The 17,018-nt window shown below is 45.1% G+C and overlaps 2 protein-coding genes across 2 annotated transcripts; both read left to right on the forward strand.

The window, feature by feature from the left end:
• The first annotated feature begins 2,922 nt into the window (after nt 1-2,922).
• Nucleotides 2,923-3,921, forward strand: LOC114583287 (olfactory receptor 11G2-like). The gene has a single exon (XM_028704623.2). It carries the CDS (start codon nt 2,923-2,925, stop codon nt 3,919-3,921), a length of 999 nt encoding a protein of 332 aa, XP_028560456.2.
• A 9,068-nt stretch (nt 3,922-12,989) lies between these two features.
• Nucleotides 12,990-13,925, forward strand: LOC114583286 (olfactory receptor 11G2-like). Its single transcript, XM_077918101.1, has one exon. The coding sequence runs from the start codon at nt 12,990-12,992 to the stop codon at nt 13,923-13,925; it is 936 nt and encodes a 311-aa protein (XP_077774227.1).
• Nucleotides 13,926-17,018: the final 3,093 nt, after the last annotated feature.

The raw sequence follows: 17,018 nt of genomic DNA on the forward strand, positions 1-17,018 counted from the left end.
TTAGCAAAACAGAATCCAGGTAAACAAGAAATACCTGTAGGAATTTCCTGTGTTTCACCGTGGCAGAGGCAAACCCCTAAAGAGATGGTGTTTCAGTGAATAATGACAATGTTCTTAAGAGCCATATTCCCCAGGGCCACCAAATACTTATCAGAGACATTCTAGCTTTTATCTGCACTTTCTTACCACCCAAACAATCCCATGGCCTGTTATTGCAGAAGGAAAAGGCATGTGATGTCCCCACAGCTGGCTAGATCGAGAGTTTGAAAGCTACTGAGGTACTGAAATGGGACTGCTACCAAGCCAAAGGAAGATGGGTTGGAAGAAGGAGAACATCGAGGGATGGTTTTGAATGGGTGACACTTGCAATGCTCAGATTTTGGTTTTTCAAGGAAACGTAAACAGGCTATTATAAAGTTCTGCACTGGGAGGGAGGGAGAAATAAGAGTAAGGGGAAATATTATTATTATTATTATTATTATTATTATTATTATTATTAATACCCCACCCATCTGTCTGGGTTCCCCCAGCCACTCAGGGCAGCTTACAGCACATAAAAAATTGTAAAACATTAGACATTAAAAATTTCCCGATGCAGGGTTGCCTTCAGATGTCTTCTAAAAGTCAGATAGTTGTTTATTTCCTTGACATCTGATGCGAGGGTGTTCCACAGGGCGGGCGCTACTACCAAGAAGGCCCTCAGAGCATAGAATCAAGATTTCCCAGCTGCACTCCTGATTCTAATTTAAACCTGCTTTCCTCAACTCAGACCCTGGAAAATTCTTTCGAAAAATGCTCGCAGCAGAGGTGGTTTTAGGATAGCGTGACTGCTGGGAAATCGCCCTGGGTGCCACACTGCAGGGTTGCCAAAACAATGTTGTAGAATGGAGCATGAGAGGCAGTGGGCACCAAATTTTAGGCGGCACACAGGCACTGCTGAAATTTGAGAGCCCAAAGTCCACCACTTGCAGCAGCCACCTTGGCAATTAAATGATATCTTAATTAAGTTTTTATTAAGCAGCAGTAGCAACACCTTTGTCTTGCATAAAGCTGCAATGGATTGTTTAGTTTCCTTATGAACAACAGTTGGAAACACCCTCATCTCAAGGAAGTCATTTAGTGGTCCTGCTTAACCCTCATATCAAGAGAAAGCTGGGTAGACGATCACTCTGGGTAAGGCATTTTCATATTCTGATCACCCATTTCCCTGCACAAAATCTAAATTTAATGGATATTGTTAGCATGTAGAATCATAGAATCATGACAGATGGCTATCCAACCTTTGCTTAAAAACCTCCAAGGAAGGAGAGTCCACCATCTCCCAAGGGAGACCATTCCAACCGTTCCACTGTCATGCAGAAAGTTTTTTCTGGTTTTTAATTGGAATCTCCTTCCTTGTAACTTGAGTCCTACCCTCCTGAGCAGGAGGGAAAAAGCTTGCTCCATCTTCCATGTGACAGCCCTTGAGATATTTGAAGATGGCTATCACCTCTCCTCTATTCCAGGTTAAACATACTCAGTTCCTTCAACCATTCCTCATAAGGCTTGGTTTCCAGACCCTTGGTTATCTTGGTTGTCCTCCTCTGCACAGCTTCCAGCTTCTCAACATCCTATGTAAACAGGACATGTAAATATTTCATTTTCTCGCTACCTTTTCCAGAATATTTTGTCCTGCTCCTGTTTGCCATGCAAAGCCTCCTAGTTGTCTCAGCCATTTGAAAAACATAGGAAACTGCCATATACTGAGTCAGACCATCCATCTAATTCAGCATTGTCCACACTGACCGGCAACTGCGCTCCAGGGTTTCAAACATGGGTCTCTCCAGACCTACTTGAAGAAGCTGGGGATTGAACCTGAGACCTTCTGCATGCAAAGGAGATGCTCTACTATTCAGCTCCAAATATCTGAAGGGCTATCAGATCAAAGAAGAAGCAGACTTGTTTCCTGTTGATCCAGAGAGCAGAGCTAAAATCAGTGTGTGAAAATCACAGGGAAGCAGAACAAGAGTAGAGGCTGGCCCATTTTTATTATATGAGTCTGCCGAGAGAAAGTTGCAGGCGACTTTTGACATCTTAATCTTCATCATATTTTGTCTTCTTCTCTTCTTCTTTTGGACAAAGCCAGAGAGATCATGCTGGTAGGACTTTGCAAAGTAAATATTCTTTATGTTCAAATATATAAAAGGATGTCATATAGAGGAGGGAGAAAGGTTGTTTTCTGCTGCTCCAGAGAAGCGGACACGGAGCAATGGATCCAAACTACAAGAAAGAAGATTCCACCTAAACATTAGGAAGAACTTCCTGACAGTAAGAGCTGTTTGACAGTGGAATTTGCTGCCAAGGAGTGTGGTGGAGTCTCCTTCTTTGGAGGTCTTTAAGCAGAGGCTTGACAACCATATGTCAGGAGTGCTCTGATGGTGTTTACTGCTTGGCAGGGGGTTGGACTCGATGGCCCTTGTGGTCTCTTCCAACTCTATGATTCTATGATTCTATGATTTAGAAAGCATTTCAGACGTGTTTTTGCTTATCAAAACAACCTCTATTGTTCTATGCTCTCTTACCACATCTGGTTATTATGCAAATATATATTTTGAGAGCTTGAAGGAAACTAAGTTTTTATAAAGTCTTCTCTCTCAAGCAGTTTTATTCACATTTAATGGCTATACAATACCCCCCTACACACACAAAAACAGGTCTATGTTCCCTATGGATAATCTCACACATTATGGTAAACACAACTAACTCAGTGTTTGCTTAGCTACCAGGGTTTTAAAACATATCTGTAAGATGCATATGTGGCAAAATGTGATCTGAAATATATGGGAAGGGGGTTACAACAGTCCCCTCTCTCACTCCACCTAATAGGCATTTCTGCATAGCTTTTGTCCTCCAGACAAGGAGACAGGCAGCTGATACTTGCTTATGGCATGGGCTGATGGTTCTATTATCCACTTGCAGATGGAGATGGCCAATGGGAGCACCATCCAGGAATTCATTTTGGTGGGCTTTGGAGATGGGCAACAGAAACGTTTCCTGCTTCTCGTCTTTTTCACCACCCTCTACATTCTCACTTTGGCCGAGAACCTCATGATTATCACACTGGTGGTCCTGGACACCCATTTATCCCGGCTTCCCATGTACGTCCTGCTGAGCAACTTCTCCTGGCTGGAAGTGTGTTATGTCAGTGTAACTGTGCCCCGGATGCTCTTTGACCTGGCGTCCCCTCATGGAGGAATCATCCCCTTTCACGATTGTTTGGCTCAGTTCTACCTCTTCTTTTCTCTTGGAAGCACCGAATGCTTCTTCCTCTCAGTCATGGCCTTGGACCGCTACTTGGCCATCTGCCACCCACTGCGCTACCCACAAATCATGTCCCTGGATTCCTGCTATGCCCTGGTGGCTACTTGCTGGGTCCTTGGCTTCCTGTGGAATGTTGTCCCGGTGACCTTGATCTCCAAATTGTCCTTCTGTGGGCCAAACATCATTGATAATCTGCTGTGCGATCCTGGGCTGATTATGTCCCTGGCCTGCCCCCCACTAGGAAATGTTCCTTTCATCTGTCAGCTTTCTATGACTTCTGGGGTTTTAGTCAATATCTTATTTGTTGTGCTCTCCTATGGTGTTGTGATTCTTACTCTGGTGAAAGCCTCTAGCCGGGGAAATCGTAGGAAGGCTTTCTCCACAATATCATTCCATCTAATTGTGGTGACACTTTTTTACGGGTCAGTAGCAGCCGTCAATTTAATTCCACGTGGAGAAAGCCAGTCAGATCTCAATGCAGCCGTGACGTTGTTCTACACCGCTGTTACTCCCTTTCTCAACCCGCTGATCTACTGCCTGAGGAATGATCAGGTGAAAGAGGCACTGGGACGGTTGTTGAGGAACACAGAGAAATGGCGGAGCAGAATTGTGACAGAGTGAAAAAGTGGGAAGAAGAAGAAGAAAGAGGATGCAATACCGAATCAGTCTGTTGAAGAAATCATGGGTGTGTTTAGTTTTGACCAGAAGAATGAACATCCCTCCTCAACCACATTGTAATGTTCAGTTAAGATTCCTCAAAAATTGACCAGCCCTAACACTGGGCAAAGTGAGATTGCTGCTTCAGGCAATGGATGCTGGATATCAGGTAGTGTTGGTGAGATGTTGGAGCCCAGGGCTGTGTCACCCCCTACATGATTCCACTGTCACTGGGACAACTGGAGGATGCTGTCCTGTCACCAGTAATTTAAAAAAGATTAAATTGACAGTCATGTGTGTGAGACAGGGGTGTGTGTCTTTCCGTCCACAGGCAGCAAAATGTCTTGGACCAGCTCTGTTCCAAAAACTAAGCTGGGAAGAAGGTCAGGGAGGGGAATATTCATTGCCTGTCAACCACATGACACTATAATAATATTTATTTCTTCCTTTGAGAACTAGAATGCAAGGGTCAAACATTATCGGCTCAGAATTATTTGGTGTATCTATTATGTAATAAACAAAATTAAACTGATTAACAGTTCCTTTATATAACAACATGTCTTGGGGGGTGTTGTGTGTGTCTTATGCTTAGGAATGGGGGAGAAAAATTATTTTTGTTGCATTTTTAATGAGAAATTACCTAATTTCACTTTTTAAAATTAAATCTAGTTACATTTTGAAATAAGAAACATGGCAAACTAAACACACATACCCTTTTTACTCAACCTGAAGGCATTGTTCAGATCTAGATGATGCTGATGATGATATAAAGTTCATATAAACACTGAATTGGAGAGAGTAAAAATTGCTAATGCCAATATAAAATATTTTTAGAAATTTAAAAAATTGTCCAGTAGCACCCTGGAGACCAACTATGTTTGGTCTTGTTATAAGCTTTTGTGTGTATGCACACTTCTTCAGATACAGTACACTTCTTCAGATACACTTCAGATACAGTGTATCTGAAGAAGTGTGCATGCACACGAAAGCTTATACCAAGAACAAACTTAGTTGGTCTCCAAGGTGCTACTGGACAATTTTTTTATTTTTTTATATATTTCGAGTGCATCATTCCAACACAGCTACCTACCTGAATAAAATAACACAATGAGACATGGTAGATATGGTTTGTCCTGTAGAGTCTTTGTTCATGTGCTAGATAAATGGATATCACCCATTTCTTTACAGTGTTATCCCATGAAGAACAGTGGTTTTTTCTTTCAAAAAATGAGCATGTACTTCCTTTTAAAGGTAAAATGTTTGCCTCTTGCCCATGAACCACTTTGTCAGGGCAAGGCAATCCACACTTCAGCAAGGCTCTCTCCTGTATCAGATGTAAATTGTGTTTGGGATCATGTCGTTCCTAAGAGGTAGTTTAGCACCATGATAAAAATAATGGTCAAGTTGCTCCCCCTGGGAGTGGGGAGGAGATCAATGCCCTGCATCTGGCTGTTTTTAAAGATCTCCACGGGGGTAATTAGGGGAAGCAAGAAGGTCAACCCATTGTTTGTTCCCATATTAGCTTGGATTTCAGTGTCTTCTTAAGGTCCATCAGGGAAGGGAGATTAGTATCAGTTGCTTGGATAAACAGCATTTCAAGAAAGAAGGCAAGGTCAAGTTTTCTCCCTGTCAAGCTATTTTTCTGTATGCAGGGAGATTTTCTGATGGACAAGTGGAACAGCTTCTGCAGAACAACACTATATGGGACAGAATATTATTTTAACATAGTGTTGCAGATTTGGGGTGCTAGAGTTTTGGGGGTGCACAAGCGCCTGTAATTCTAAACAGTTAGTGGATATTAGAATATACTGGCTGCTAGAAATTACTAAATGCTTGGAGTCCTCCTCTGGGTGAGAGACAGCTTAGCAGTGTAAAAATGCAGACTAAGCTTATTTTTCACCTTAGATGGAAGTCTTCAAGCATGACAAAGGTGTTGATGGACCATCAAAGGAACATGCTTGGACCTGTGAAATGGACGTTGCCAGGGTAACTTTGGGCCTGTCACACAGGAAAAATGTTGTCCTGGAGAAGGGGAGCCAGTGTTTCTCACTCTGATGAAACCTCTAGCCAGGGCAATTGTAGGAAGGCTTTCTCCACCATGTATTTCCACTTTGTGGTGGTCACACTTTTCTGTGGCTCAGTGGCAGGGGTTTACTTCACATGGAGAAAGGCAATCAGCTCTCACTAAGATAGCCACAGTCTTCTACACGGCTGTCACACATTTTCTTAACCCCTTGATCCTACTGGCTGATAAATAGTCAGGTAAAAGTGGCAGTGGCGTAGCGTGGGTTGTCAGCACCCGGGGCAAGGCAAGTCATTTGCGCACCCTAACCCGTGGATTTTAGCACTCGAGTGCGAGCGCGCCCCCCCCAGATGTTGCAGTCGGTGCGACCGGCCCCCTCTGCACCCCCCATGCTACGCCACTGAAAAGTGGCACTGGGCTGGTTGCGGAGGTGGTTGCTGGAGGGGAAAGAAACAGTTTAAACATAAGAACATAGGAAGCTGCCTTATGCAGAAACAGTTATTTCATACATTGAGCTCAGCACGAATCTACACAGACTATTAGTGGCTCTCCAGGATTTTAGACAGGTGACATTCTAAGCCCTGCCTACAGGTGCAGGGATCACGGGTGCCCATTCCTGGGGCCAAGCCCTTTCGTGCCCCCCCCCCCATATTTTGAAGGTCACCAGTCACCGAAAAGCACAGAGGCAAAATAGAAAAACTAAATCATACATGGAGTCCATGTCTGGAGGAACATTATAAACAGATGCATCTGAAAATATCATAGATATTTCCAAATGAAATCATATTTGTTTAGAACAAAAGGTCCTCCACATGGCTGCAAAGTCCTCTGGCTCAGCCTTCTGCCTGAAAACCTTTAAACAACAGTTGCGTTTTTCAGACACAGCAAGGTATCACTTCTTCTTTTTTTTGCAAAAATGTTATTAGTTTTTACAATATCAATGACAAACAAAAACATAAAACAAACAAAACCTAACAAACATAAATCATATCCTTATTGAAAATAACAGTTATTTACTTTGTAAAACGACTTCCTCGTTTCCCCTTAGTTGAATTTCATTGCATATCCTTATAACGGTTTTCCAAATCCCAATTTTAATACCCTTTAAATTAAACATTAACATCTTTAAATCTTCTCCTTCTTGTATTAAACATATTATTTTATCAGTTAACATAGATACAATCCTAAGCCCTTTAAGTACCGTATTTTTCGCTCTATAACACGCAGTTTTTTCCTCCTAGAAAGTAAGGGGAAATGTCTGTGCGTGTTATGGAGCGAATGCCTACGGATGGCAGGGGAATCCGCTGCAGTTGTGAGCAGTCCGTGGCTCTCTTTGAAACTGCAAAGCGGGTGTAAGCGGCTCCTGTCAGCGAGCGGAGCCGGGGAGGAGGGAAAAAAGCAGAGCGGCGCTGGCTGTTTTAAAACAACCCGTGCTCTCTGTCCCTCTCTCCTCACTGAGCTGCTACGTAGCAGCAAAACGTTTCAGCCAGCCTAGCCGAGGAGGGAAAAAAGCAGAGCGACGCTGGCTGCTTAAAAACAACCCGTGCTCTCTGTCCCTCTCTCCCCACTGAGCTGCTAAGTAGCAGCAAAACGTTTCAGCCAGCCTAGCCGAGGAGGGAAAAAAGCAGAGCGGCGCTGGCTGTTTTAAAACAACCCGTGCTCTCTGTCCCTCTCTCCTCACTGAGCTGCTACGTAGCAGCAAAACGTTTCGGCCAGCCTAGCCGAGGAGGGGAAAAAGCAGAGCGACGCTGGCTGCTTAAAAACAACCCGTGCTCTCTGTCCCTCTCTCCCCACTAAGCTGCTAAGTAGCAGCAAAACGTTTCAGCCAGCCTAGCCGAGGAGGGGAAAAAGCAGAGCGACGCTGGCTGCTTAAAAACAACCCGTGCTCTCTGTCCCTCTCTCCCCACTAAGCTGCTAAGTAGCAGCAAAACGTTTCAGCCAGCCTAGCCGAGGAGGGGAAAAAGCAGAGCGACGCTGGCTGCTTAAAAACAACCCGTGCTCTCTGTCCCTCTCTCCCCACTGAGCTGCTAAGTAGCAGCAAAACGTTTCAGCCAGCCTAGCCGAGGAGGGGAAAAAGCAGAGCGACGCTGGCTGCTTAAAAACAACCCGTGCTCTCTGTCCCTCTCTCCCCACTGAGCTGCTAAGTAGCAGCAAAACGTTTCAGCCAGCCTAGCCGAGGAGGGGAAAAAGCAGAGCGACGCTGGCTGCTTAAAAACAACCCGTGCTCTCTGTCCCTCTCTCCCCACTGAGCTGCTAAGTAGCAGCAAAACGTTTCAGCCAGCCTAGCCGAGGAGGGGAAAAAGCAGAGCGACGCTGGCTGTTTTAAAACAACCCGTGCTCTCTGTCCCTCTCTCCTCACTGAGCTGCTACGTAGCAGCAAAACGTTTCAGCCAGCCTAGCCGAGGAGGGAAAAAAGCAGAGCGGCGCTGGCTGCTTTAAAACAACCCCGTGCTCTCTGTCCCTGCCTGCAGTTTTTTGCTGTCCGATTTTGGATCAGCCACTGTAGGGGCTGTGTGTGTGTGAGTGTGTGCTTGAGCTATCGTTCTCCTCCTCCTGCTTCCTGTTCTCTCTCACAGCGCCCCAGCGCTCTCCTGCGACTTTAGGATTGATACTGTGTGTGTGTGTGTGATCGTTCTCCTTCTCTTGCTTCCCACTCCCAGCCCCTACGCTCTCCTGCGACTATAGGATTGATACTGTGTGTGTGTGTGAGAGAGAGAGGGGGGGGGATCGTTCTCCTTCTCTTGCTTCCCACTCCCAGCGCCCCTGCCTCTCCTGTGACTTTAGGATTGATACTCCGTGTGTCTGTGTGTGTGAGAGGGATTGTTCTCCTCCTCCTGCTTCCTGTTCACTCCCCCAGCGCCCCTGCGACTTTAGGGCGACTTTAGCATGGATCCACATGGATCCTCAGGATTTTTGCATTGGGCTACCCCAAACTCACCGTCAGATCACATGTCTGTGGCCACAGCATGAACCACAAAAATCATACATCCACTGTTTTGTTTAGAATATTTTTTTCTTGTTTTCCTCCTTTAAAAACTACATGCGTGTTATGGTCTGGTGCGTGTTATAGAGCGAAAAATACGGTATCTGGAAGCTATTTCCAGTTATTTTAGCTTAACAAATTTAACTAAATAATCATTAATTTTTTTCCATTCTTCGCGATGTTCCTCCTCCTTCTGGTCGCGGACTCTTCCGGTTAGATCGGCTAGCTCCATAAAATCCATCATCTTCATCTGCCATTCTTCTACTGTTGGTAATTCTTGAGTTTTCCACTTTTTAGCTAACAAAATACGAGCCGCAGTTGTGGCATACAAAAATAGATTAACATCTTTCTTGGGCAATTCCGAACCTGTTATTCCAAGAAGAAAGGCCTCTGGTTTCTTTATAAATGTATATTTCAACATTTTTTTCAATTCATTATAAACCTTTTCCCAGAAGTCTTTCACCTTGGAGCAGGTCCACCACATATGAAAGAATGTTCCTTCCTTTTCTTTACATTTCCAACATGTATTATCACAATTGTGATACATCTTTGCTAATTTTACAGGGGTCAAATACCATCTATACATCATTTTCATAATATTTTCCTTTAACAAAGTACATGGGGTGAACTTCACCCCTTTCTCAGCAAGGTATCACTTCTGTTGTTGGCCTCTATCTGTCTCAAGACAATGGAGTGTGCCTTTGGGGGTGAAGTCAAACTGCTGTGCCAGCAGCACCCAAGTGATGTCCCTGGGGCACATGCCTGGGCAGTGTGTACTGAGGTCCTGGGCTGCCAAAACAACAAGACCCCACTCTCAGCCTCACTGATGTGGTCCAAAGGAAAGCAGAGCAATACATTTGGCACCAGCGGGGCTGAAGAAGTTGCCGGAAGGAGGTGTACAAGGTGCCATCCAACAGTCTTAGGGACTCCAGAATTGTGTTGGGTTTGCTCCTTAGCCTTTTCCTCTGCTGAGGATGTCCTGCAAGGCAACAGAGCTTTAGTATCAGAATTTTCCTTCTCCTAGATGGGAGATGGAAAGGCTGATGAACCTCACCTGCCCCTCATTTCCCTCTATAGCACATGCAGAAACCACCTTCTTGACTGTTGGACCCACTATTGATTTTATCTGCCAGTGTGGTGTAGTGGTTAAGAGCAGTAAATTCGTAATCTGGTGAACTGGGTTCGCTTCCCTGCTCCTCCACATGCAGCTGCTGGGTGACCTTGGGCCAGTCACACTTCTCTGAAGTCTCTCAGCCCCACTCACCTCACAGAGTGTTTGTTGTGGGGGAGGAAGGGAAAGGAGAATGTTAGCCGCTTTGAGACTCCTTCGGGTAGTGATAAAGCGGGATATCAAATCCAAACTCTTCTTCTTCTTCTTCTGCTCAATTTGGCAGAGGCTGTCTTCATATGCACTCCTCCAAACAGCAAATCTACTGTCTCGTATAAGAATATCTGTAGTAGCACCCTAAAGGATGCCGTTCGCATTCCAGAGTTCAAAGCAAGGGCGGTCAGACTACAGAACCCATAGGAACCGTTCGGATTATACCATTCTATTCTTCTGGGAAAGCTCACTCACTGCCTCTTTCTCAGTGTGTCTCGAAACTGAAGCTTCTCTTTTCTTCCTTCTCTCTCTCTGTCTCTCTCGTTTACATTCACCCTAGGGGTAGGGGGGAAATTACTGGGATTGCCATTTGGTAACATTCCTTGAACTAGGGGCCCAGAGAGCAGTGGCATAGCATGGGGCAGGGGGGCCATGGCCCCAGGTGCACAATTCTGGCAGGCAGGGGCCAGCTTCTGTGAGAATCCCCCTCTTGCCCTGGCAAAGGCAGCAGAGCAACCCAGGCCCACAGTGAGCAGGCATGGATGGAGGAAGGCGGGCAAGGGGCAACCCCAGCATGGCCCGGTCCAGCGCTCCTCTGCATGGGCATTGGGGGGATTCACCTGCCATGGGTTGCTGTGGCCTGCTGGGCTCCCTCTAGCATGGGTAGGCTTGCTACTCAGCATGCCCCCACTTGGCTCCAGTGGGGAGCGGCTTGCCCAACCTGGGCACCAGCAACCCACAGTACGCTGCTGCCAGGGAGACCCTATTTTCATAACTCTCCTGTGTATCACTTGATAAATATGCTCTCGTAAACAGGGCAATTAAAAAATACAGGTCTGTTTTTGTGCTGCACTCTGGAGATAACGTTCCACTGTGGCTTCATCCTATGATTTCAAGACATCAGCCTTCTTCTCAAGATGACATCTCCAGAACTCGATGTCATCTGGAACTGGGAGGCAGTAGCTGTGGACCAGGTGAGCCTTTAATTTCACGTTGGTTTTTCTTTCAAATAGCTCCCTTTCCAAATGGCTGTGCAGCTCCACAGCATTGTCTTCACAACAAATGGTTTGGAAGACATGGGTGCCTAGGCATGCTTGAAGTGGTGGGTCTGAAAGGAGGAGCTTTATAACTTGATATTAATAAAATTATACTAAGGGTTGTTGTGCATAGATTTAAAAAATGAACATGTTCCCACCTGCAGATGGACCATCCAAATAAAAATTTCAGCACAAAAGTGAAGGGATTATATGGCATTTGTGATTGAGTGCTGGACTGGGTGAGAGCCAACAAACTGAAACTCAATCCAGATAAGAGTGAGGCCGTGTTAGTGGGTGGTTCCCTAGACCAGGTGGATTAGAGGCTATTGTTCTTGCAGTAAATCACATTAAATCAAACCTTTATTGCATTAGCAAACAGCCATAGCAAAATAAGACAATACAAAAAAAAAAAAAAGACAAACTAGTGACAAGCAACCAAGCAAAATTCAGGCGATTTGGCTGGCGTAGTGACATTTAAGTTACCCGAAGACAATAATGCAAAGATATAGTAGCCAGCGCCAAAAACTAATATGCGGATATATATAAAGCACAAAATGGCCCCAGAACAGACTCAGCACATTGAGTTAAAAGTAATAAAAGAATTAAAACAGGTCCAGGTCTAGGGCACGCTACCCTGTCAGAGTAGCCCTGAGTTTCAGAGCCTGCACTATGAAGATTGCCACCCCACGTGAAATTTGGGGATTTGCGTCCACAAGAAGCGATTTCAAACAGTCTTCCTTAGATGTAATGGTGGACGGGATCAAAAGGAGGAGCTTAGATCTTATTGGCTCATAAATAGGGCAGTAGAAAAAGAAATGTATGAAGTCCTCTACTTCATTCATTGTACATGGACATAGACGCTGGGTAATAGGGGCCTTAGAGTAAATCCCCTGCAGGAAGGTCGTGGGTATAGAATGGAAGCGGACCATAGTAAACGCTCTTCTCAAATTGGGCTCCGTCAGGTCTATCAAGTAGTTGGCAAGTGATCTTACCACTTTCACTTTAGGGAGCCACATGGAGAGGCGAGCTGAGGTGGACTGTGCCCGGTCCATGGCCTCGTCTCTTGTAAGAATCCAGGCCCGGATTTTATGTTTGTCCCAAGAGGACAGCGAGTCAAGATCTGGGAGAGAGTAGCGTGCAGTAATAGTCACCATGGCCTTGGACCATTTATTGCTTTGAGAACACGTTAAAAAGGCTTGCCTGGCTAGTAGGGAACCTGGGGCATTGATTAATTTACAATAAAAGCTAATAATTCTAATGTGGGCTGTTCTTGCAGTATTTTATCAGTGCACAGATACATGTGTTGGGGACACCACCACCTATAGGGAAACTGCTCCCTCAGTCCCCCTTTTAAAAAAATTAGATATTTGTGGCTCTCTTCCTCAATGTGACCCTTTCCCACTGCCACCCATTCCCTTACAATGCTTTTTAAGCTTCCTTGTAGCTTGGTGTAATATGCTTAGACATGAGATGGACACGAACACTGGAGACAGGATGAACTAGGTTTGTTGAAACATGGGGAAAGAGGAGAGACATATGAACTGAAGAAGGAAAGGCCCATAAGAATAGACTCCAAATCCACAGATTTATTTATTTATTTACCTACTTACTTAATACAATTTATAACCTGTTCTTCACAATGGTGTTGTGCATCTACAGGAGCGGCAAATGGATCTGTCCAACGCCACCAACCGGAAAGTGACTGAATTTGTTCTCCTGGGCTTCCCCTCCCTCTCGCCCGCATTCCGCTTGCTCCTGTGCTCCTTCCTTTCCGCCAGCTACGCTTTCACCCTACTGGGGAACCTCAGCATACTGTGGACTGTGCTCAGGGACACCCGTTTGTCCCGCATGCCCATGTACATCCTGCTGGGCAACTTCTCCGGACTGGAAATGTGCTACGTCACCTCCACGGTACCTCGGATGCTCATCGACATGGCCTCTCCTCCAGGGATCATCTCCTTCCGTGACTGCTTCTTGCAGTTCTATTTCTTCTTCTCCATGGGGGCAACGGAGTGTTTATGCCTCTCCAGCATGGCCTTAGACCGGTACCTGGCCATCTGCCACCCACTGCGCTACCCAATGCTCATGTCTCCCCAGTTTTGCAGCACCTTATCAGCTTGTTGCTGGATCTCTGGTTTCCTGTGGTTTCTGGTGCCCATCATCCTCATTTCCCAGCTCCCCTTTTGTGGCCCCAACATCCTGGATCATTTTGTCTGCGACCCAGGCCCACTTCTAGCTGTCTCCTGCAGCCCAGCACCCCTCACACAGATGTCCTGCTACGTCCTCAGCTCCCTCATCATCTTCACAACCTTCCTCTTCATTGTAGCCTCCTATGGCACTGTTCTGCAGAAGGTACTGAAGCTCCCTTCCGCCGCAGGCCGACACAAAGCGTTTTCCACCTGCACCTCCCACCTGGCGGTGGTCAGCTTGTTCTACGGCTCCGTCATGGTCACCTATGTCAACCCAGAATCTTCAGGAGGGAGCAATAAGGCGGTGACTCTCTTCTACTCTGTGGTAACCCCTCTGCTCAACCCTCTCATCTACAGCTTGCGGAACAAGGAGATGATAGCGGCACTGAAGAGGACATTGCTTCAGGGATGCTGAAGACCTCAAGTGCAGTTCTCAGGAAGCAAGTGATTCTCCCTCTGCGTACCCTACTGCACAACGCTTGTTGTAAGGGTAAAATGCTGTTTCTAAGCCTCCTGGAAATTGGGCTACAAATGCAACACCAAATAAACCAAGTGAATCAGAGATTCTGAGGAGGAAAGAATGTTACAGCTATGGTTAGCATCCAAGCCAATGGTTGGAATATAATGGACATACCCTATATCTTGTTCATTGTTTTTATTTTCTCATACAACAACCCCAACCCTCCCCAGGAGATGAGATTACAGATAGCCATGCGGCCAGTACACCCTAAAATAATGTGTTTCTGGCCACTTATCCAAGTGAATAAACAAATTATGGTTTAAAATTATGCTAGCCAGTAAATTTTGTAGTATGAGGGAGGTTCTGCCCTGTCCTCTTTGCCTAATAAAAGTATGCCAGTCTGTTGTTTAATTTGCTAGTCATTTTTCTATCAAAGCTAACTGCCATACTTTCTTATACCATGTGGCAATTAATATTCCTCCCCCCACCCCAAATCCATTAGCTTGCTATTACTAACCTCATTGCCAACAGTAACTAACCAAAGAGATGCTTGAATATCTGTTTTAAACATTTGATTCATTTTATCAATGTTTTTTAAGGCAATGATGTTTTTTATGTACATTTGTTTTTATCTCGACTGTGGACTTGGGTCATGTTTTAGCTCCAATTTCATGTGTACACCACTTGGTACCCATTTTATAAATCTGCTAAAAAAAAATCAGCTTTCTGCATTGGTTTTTAGTATTCCCCTTTTAACTGCAGTTTCTTACTGGTGTTTCTGCTTCTCATTGAAAAGGAATATCAGTGTAGATTATAAATTGTTGCTTTTCTATGTTCTATGGCCCTTTATATGTTCTACCCAACCCACTTCACCCCAGTTCTCCATTGTAACCTTGGCCGTTCTTTGAGATACTGAAGAGGACACTTAAGTGGCCAGCTAAGGCCACTGTTTTACAAATAAATTTGTCCAACCGGTTCAGCAACCTCTTCTACTGGAGTCTAACCCTCACTGGATACAGGATCACAGGCCTGGAAAAGATTCAAACTCCTAACAATACAGAAAATAGGCTTTTGTGGTGATGGGAACTGTTTAATGATTTCTAGAAATTGTTCAGATAAATGTGTGTGTTTCTGACAGCTGCTTCATGCTGCAGTGGCACAAGGGAAAGAATGATCGAGGTCTTTGGATAATGCTGTATTCTGGCTTAGACATGTTGAAACTTATCTTTGGGGGATGCCAAATGAGGGAGACTGGGTAATTTGCTTTGGGGTGCAGAACTGTGAACAGGAGTGTGCACAAGGAGAAGGAGGGAGGCTGGAAGAGATCCTGGTGGACTGGAAACTTACCTGAAAGGAATAATATGGTGTTAAAAGTGTAATTGTGTTTTATTATTGGTTTTTGATTATGTGTGTTCTAATTGCCTTTGCCAATTCGTTATTTTTCTATAGGGAAGTTGTATTTTGCTGCTTGTTTGTACATCTGGGGACAGATGCCTTGTTCTTGGGAATGGGTAGTGTTATGAGTTTGGGAGGGGCGGTAAACTGTATGCCGAGAGACTTCTAACCCCTGGATCCAGCAAATGTTAAAATATAAGCCAGGCTAGCTTCTTGGTCAGACGATCGCCTGGGTGATGGGCCATTGAGAAGAACATGAATGGTGATGGGCCATTAAGGGGCCAATAAGGACTCTGTGTGAGATGGCAAATGGCTGGGGCCCCTCCCTCAACTTGCGGATAGTTAGAAGAATAAAGTCAGAGCTGGGAGTTGAGACTTGCTGTGATGTGAGCTAGATGAAAAGCAGCAAGCTGGAAAGACAGTCTGATTTCTGCTGGAATCCAAGGCTGTGGCTCTGGAAGAAATAAGGCCTTCTTGGGCTGTTAATACTGTGAACCCCTCCATTGTAGGATCAGGTGGTCTATATGTGTAAATAAACCATATATCATAAAGACACCACAGTCTCTGCTGTGCCTCATTTCCAAAGGGAAAAACGAACCCTAGGTAAGCGCCTGGGATCATTGGAATCTTGCACCGCTCAGAGAATGGGGTGGTGCACAACAATATTTACTCTAAGAAATTGGCCTCCCCTGCCTTATTGTGTGAAATGTTTATGCTGCAATTGTTTTTAGGATGCCAGCAAACGGCAGACTTATTTCTGTCTCCCATCAGCTGATGGCAGAGGGAGAAAGAAACCTGGCTTTGGCAGGCATTGGCTGTGTGAGGGAGAACTCTTTTGCACAGCAGATGTCTAGAACCAGGTGATGGGCAGGAGAAAGAAGCATTTCCCCAGCCCTAGGCTTGACATTTCCCAAAATACCACACACATCACTGGTAATACCCTTTGTACTTTGGTTCCCAAGTGCTCAACAACCAGTGCAAAGAAATTTGAAAGGTGGGCAGAACATATCAATCTTGTGCTATCGTGATGGTGCCATGTGATTGATGGGTGAGTTGTCCCACCCACCTGTCATTGGGTGGCCAATATAAGTTCTGCTGATAAGAAAAACCACTGTAAGTCCCTCAATAAAAGACATGGGAACATAGCACACTCCACAACCACCTTTGATGGGGAAAATAATAATATCCCATTGTTTGGCTTTTATTTTTACATTTTTGAACAGTCAAAAAGAAGCCATGCCTACTGCAAAAAAGCCATTATAGCAGCAACTCCAAATGTCAATTGGTAAATGCTCCAAATCTGGAGAAATCCTCCCTGGTTTCTCTCCAGCAAGCATATAATGTTCTTTCCTCCTCAGCTCACCTGCGGAATATTAGCACAGTTCTGCTAAAGCGACTGTCACTATCCAGATCTTTGCTTCTCCATCACCCTCTGGAGATAAGGGTCCCCTGAGGCTCTGGTCTGAGGAGCTTTACATAACAGCCTCCTTTCACCGGCCACTTCTTTGGAACTAAAGACGGGGTCATGCTAGCAGAGAAGTATTCGGGAAAGGTAAGGTATGTTTGCTTGTTTGCACTCTCCCTCTGTCCAAAGCCCTCAGCCTAAGTAGGAAGCTATTCTGCAGAACAAGGTGGAGAGGGAAGGGGGTCTTC

Source organism: Podarcis muralis, chromosome 13 (assembly GCF_964188315.1).
Source record: "Podarcis muralis chromosome 13, rPodMur119.hap1.1, whole genome shotgun sequence".
NCBI lineage: Eukaryota > Metazoa > Chordata > Lepidosauria > Squamata > Lacertidae > Podarcis > Podarcis muralis.

Bases quoted from the DNA above. Each gene is read 5' to 3' on its own strand.
- LOC114583287 (XM_028704623.2), top strand. From the start codon at position 2,923: ATGGCATGGGCTGATGGTTCTATTATCCACTTGCAGATGGAGATGGCC.
- LOC114583286 (XM_077918101.1), top strand. From the start codon at position 12,990: ATGGATCTGTCCAACGCCACCAACCGGAAAGTGACTGAATTTGTTCTC.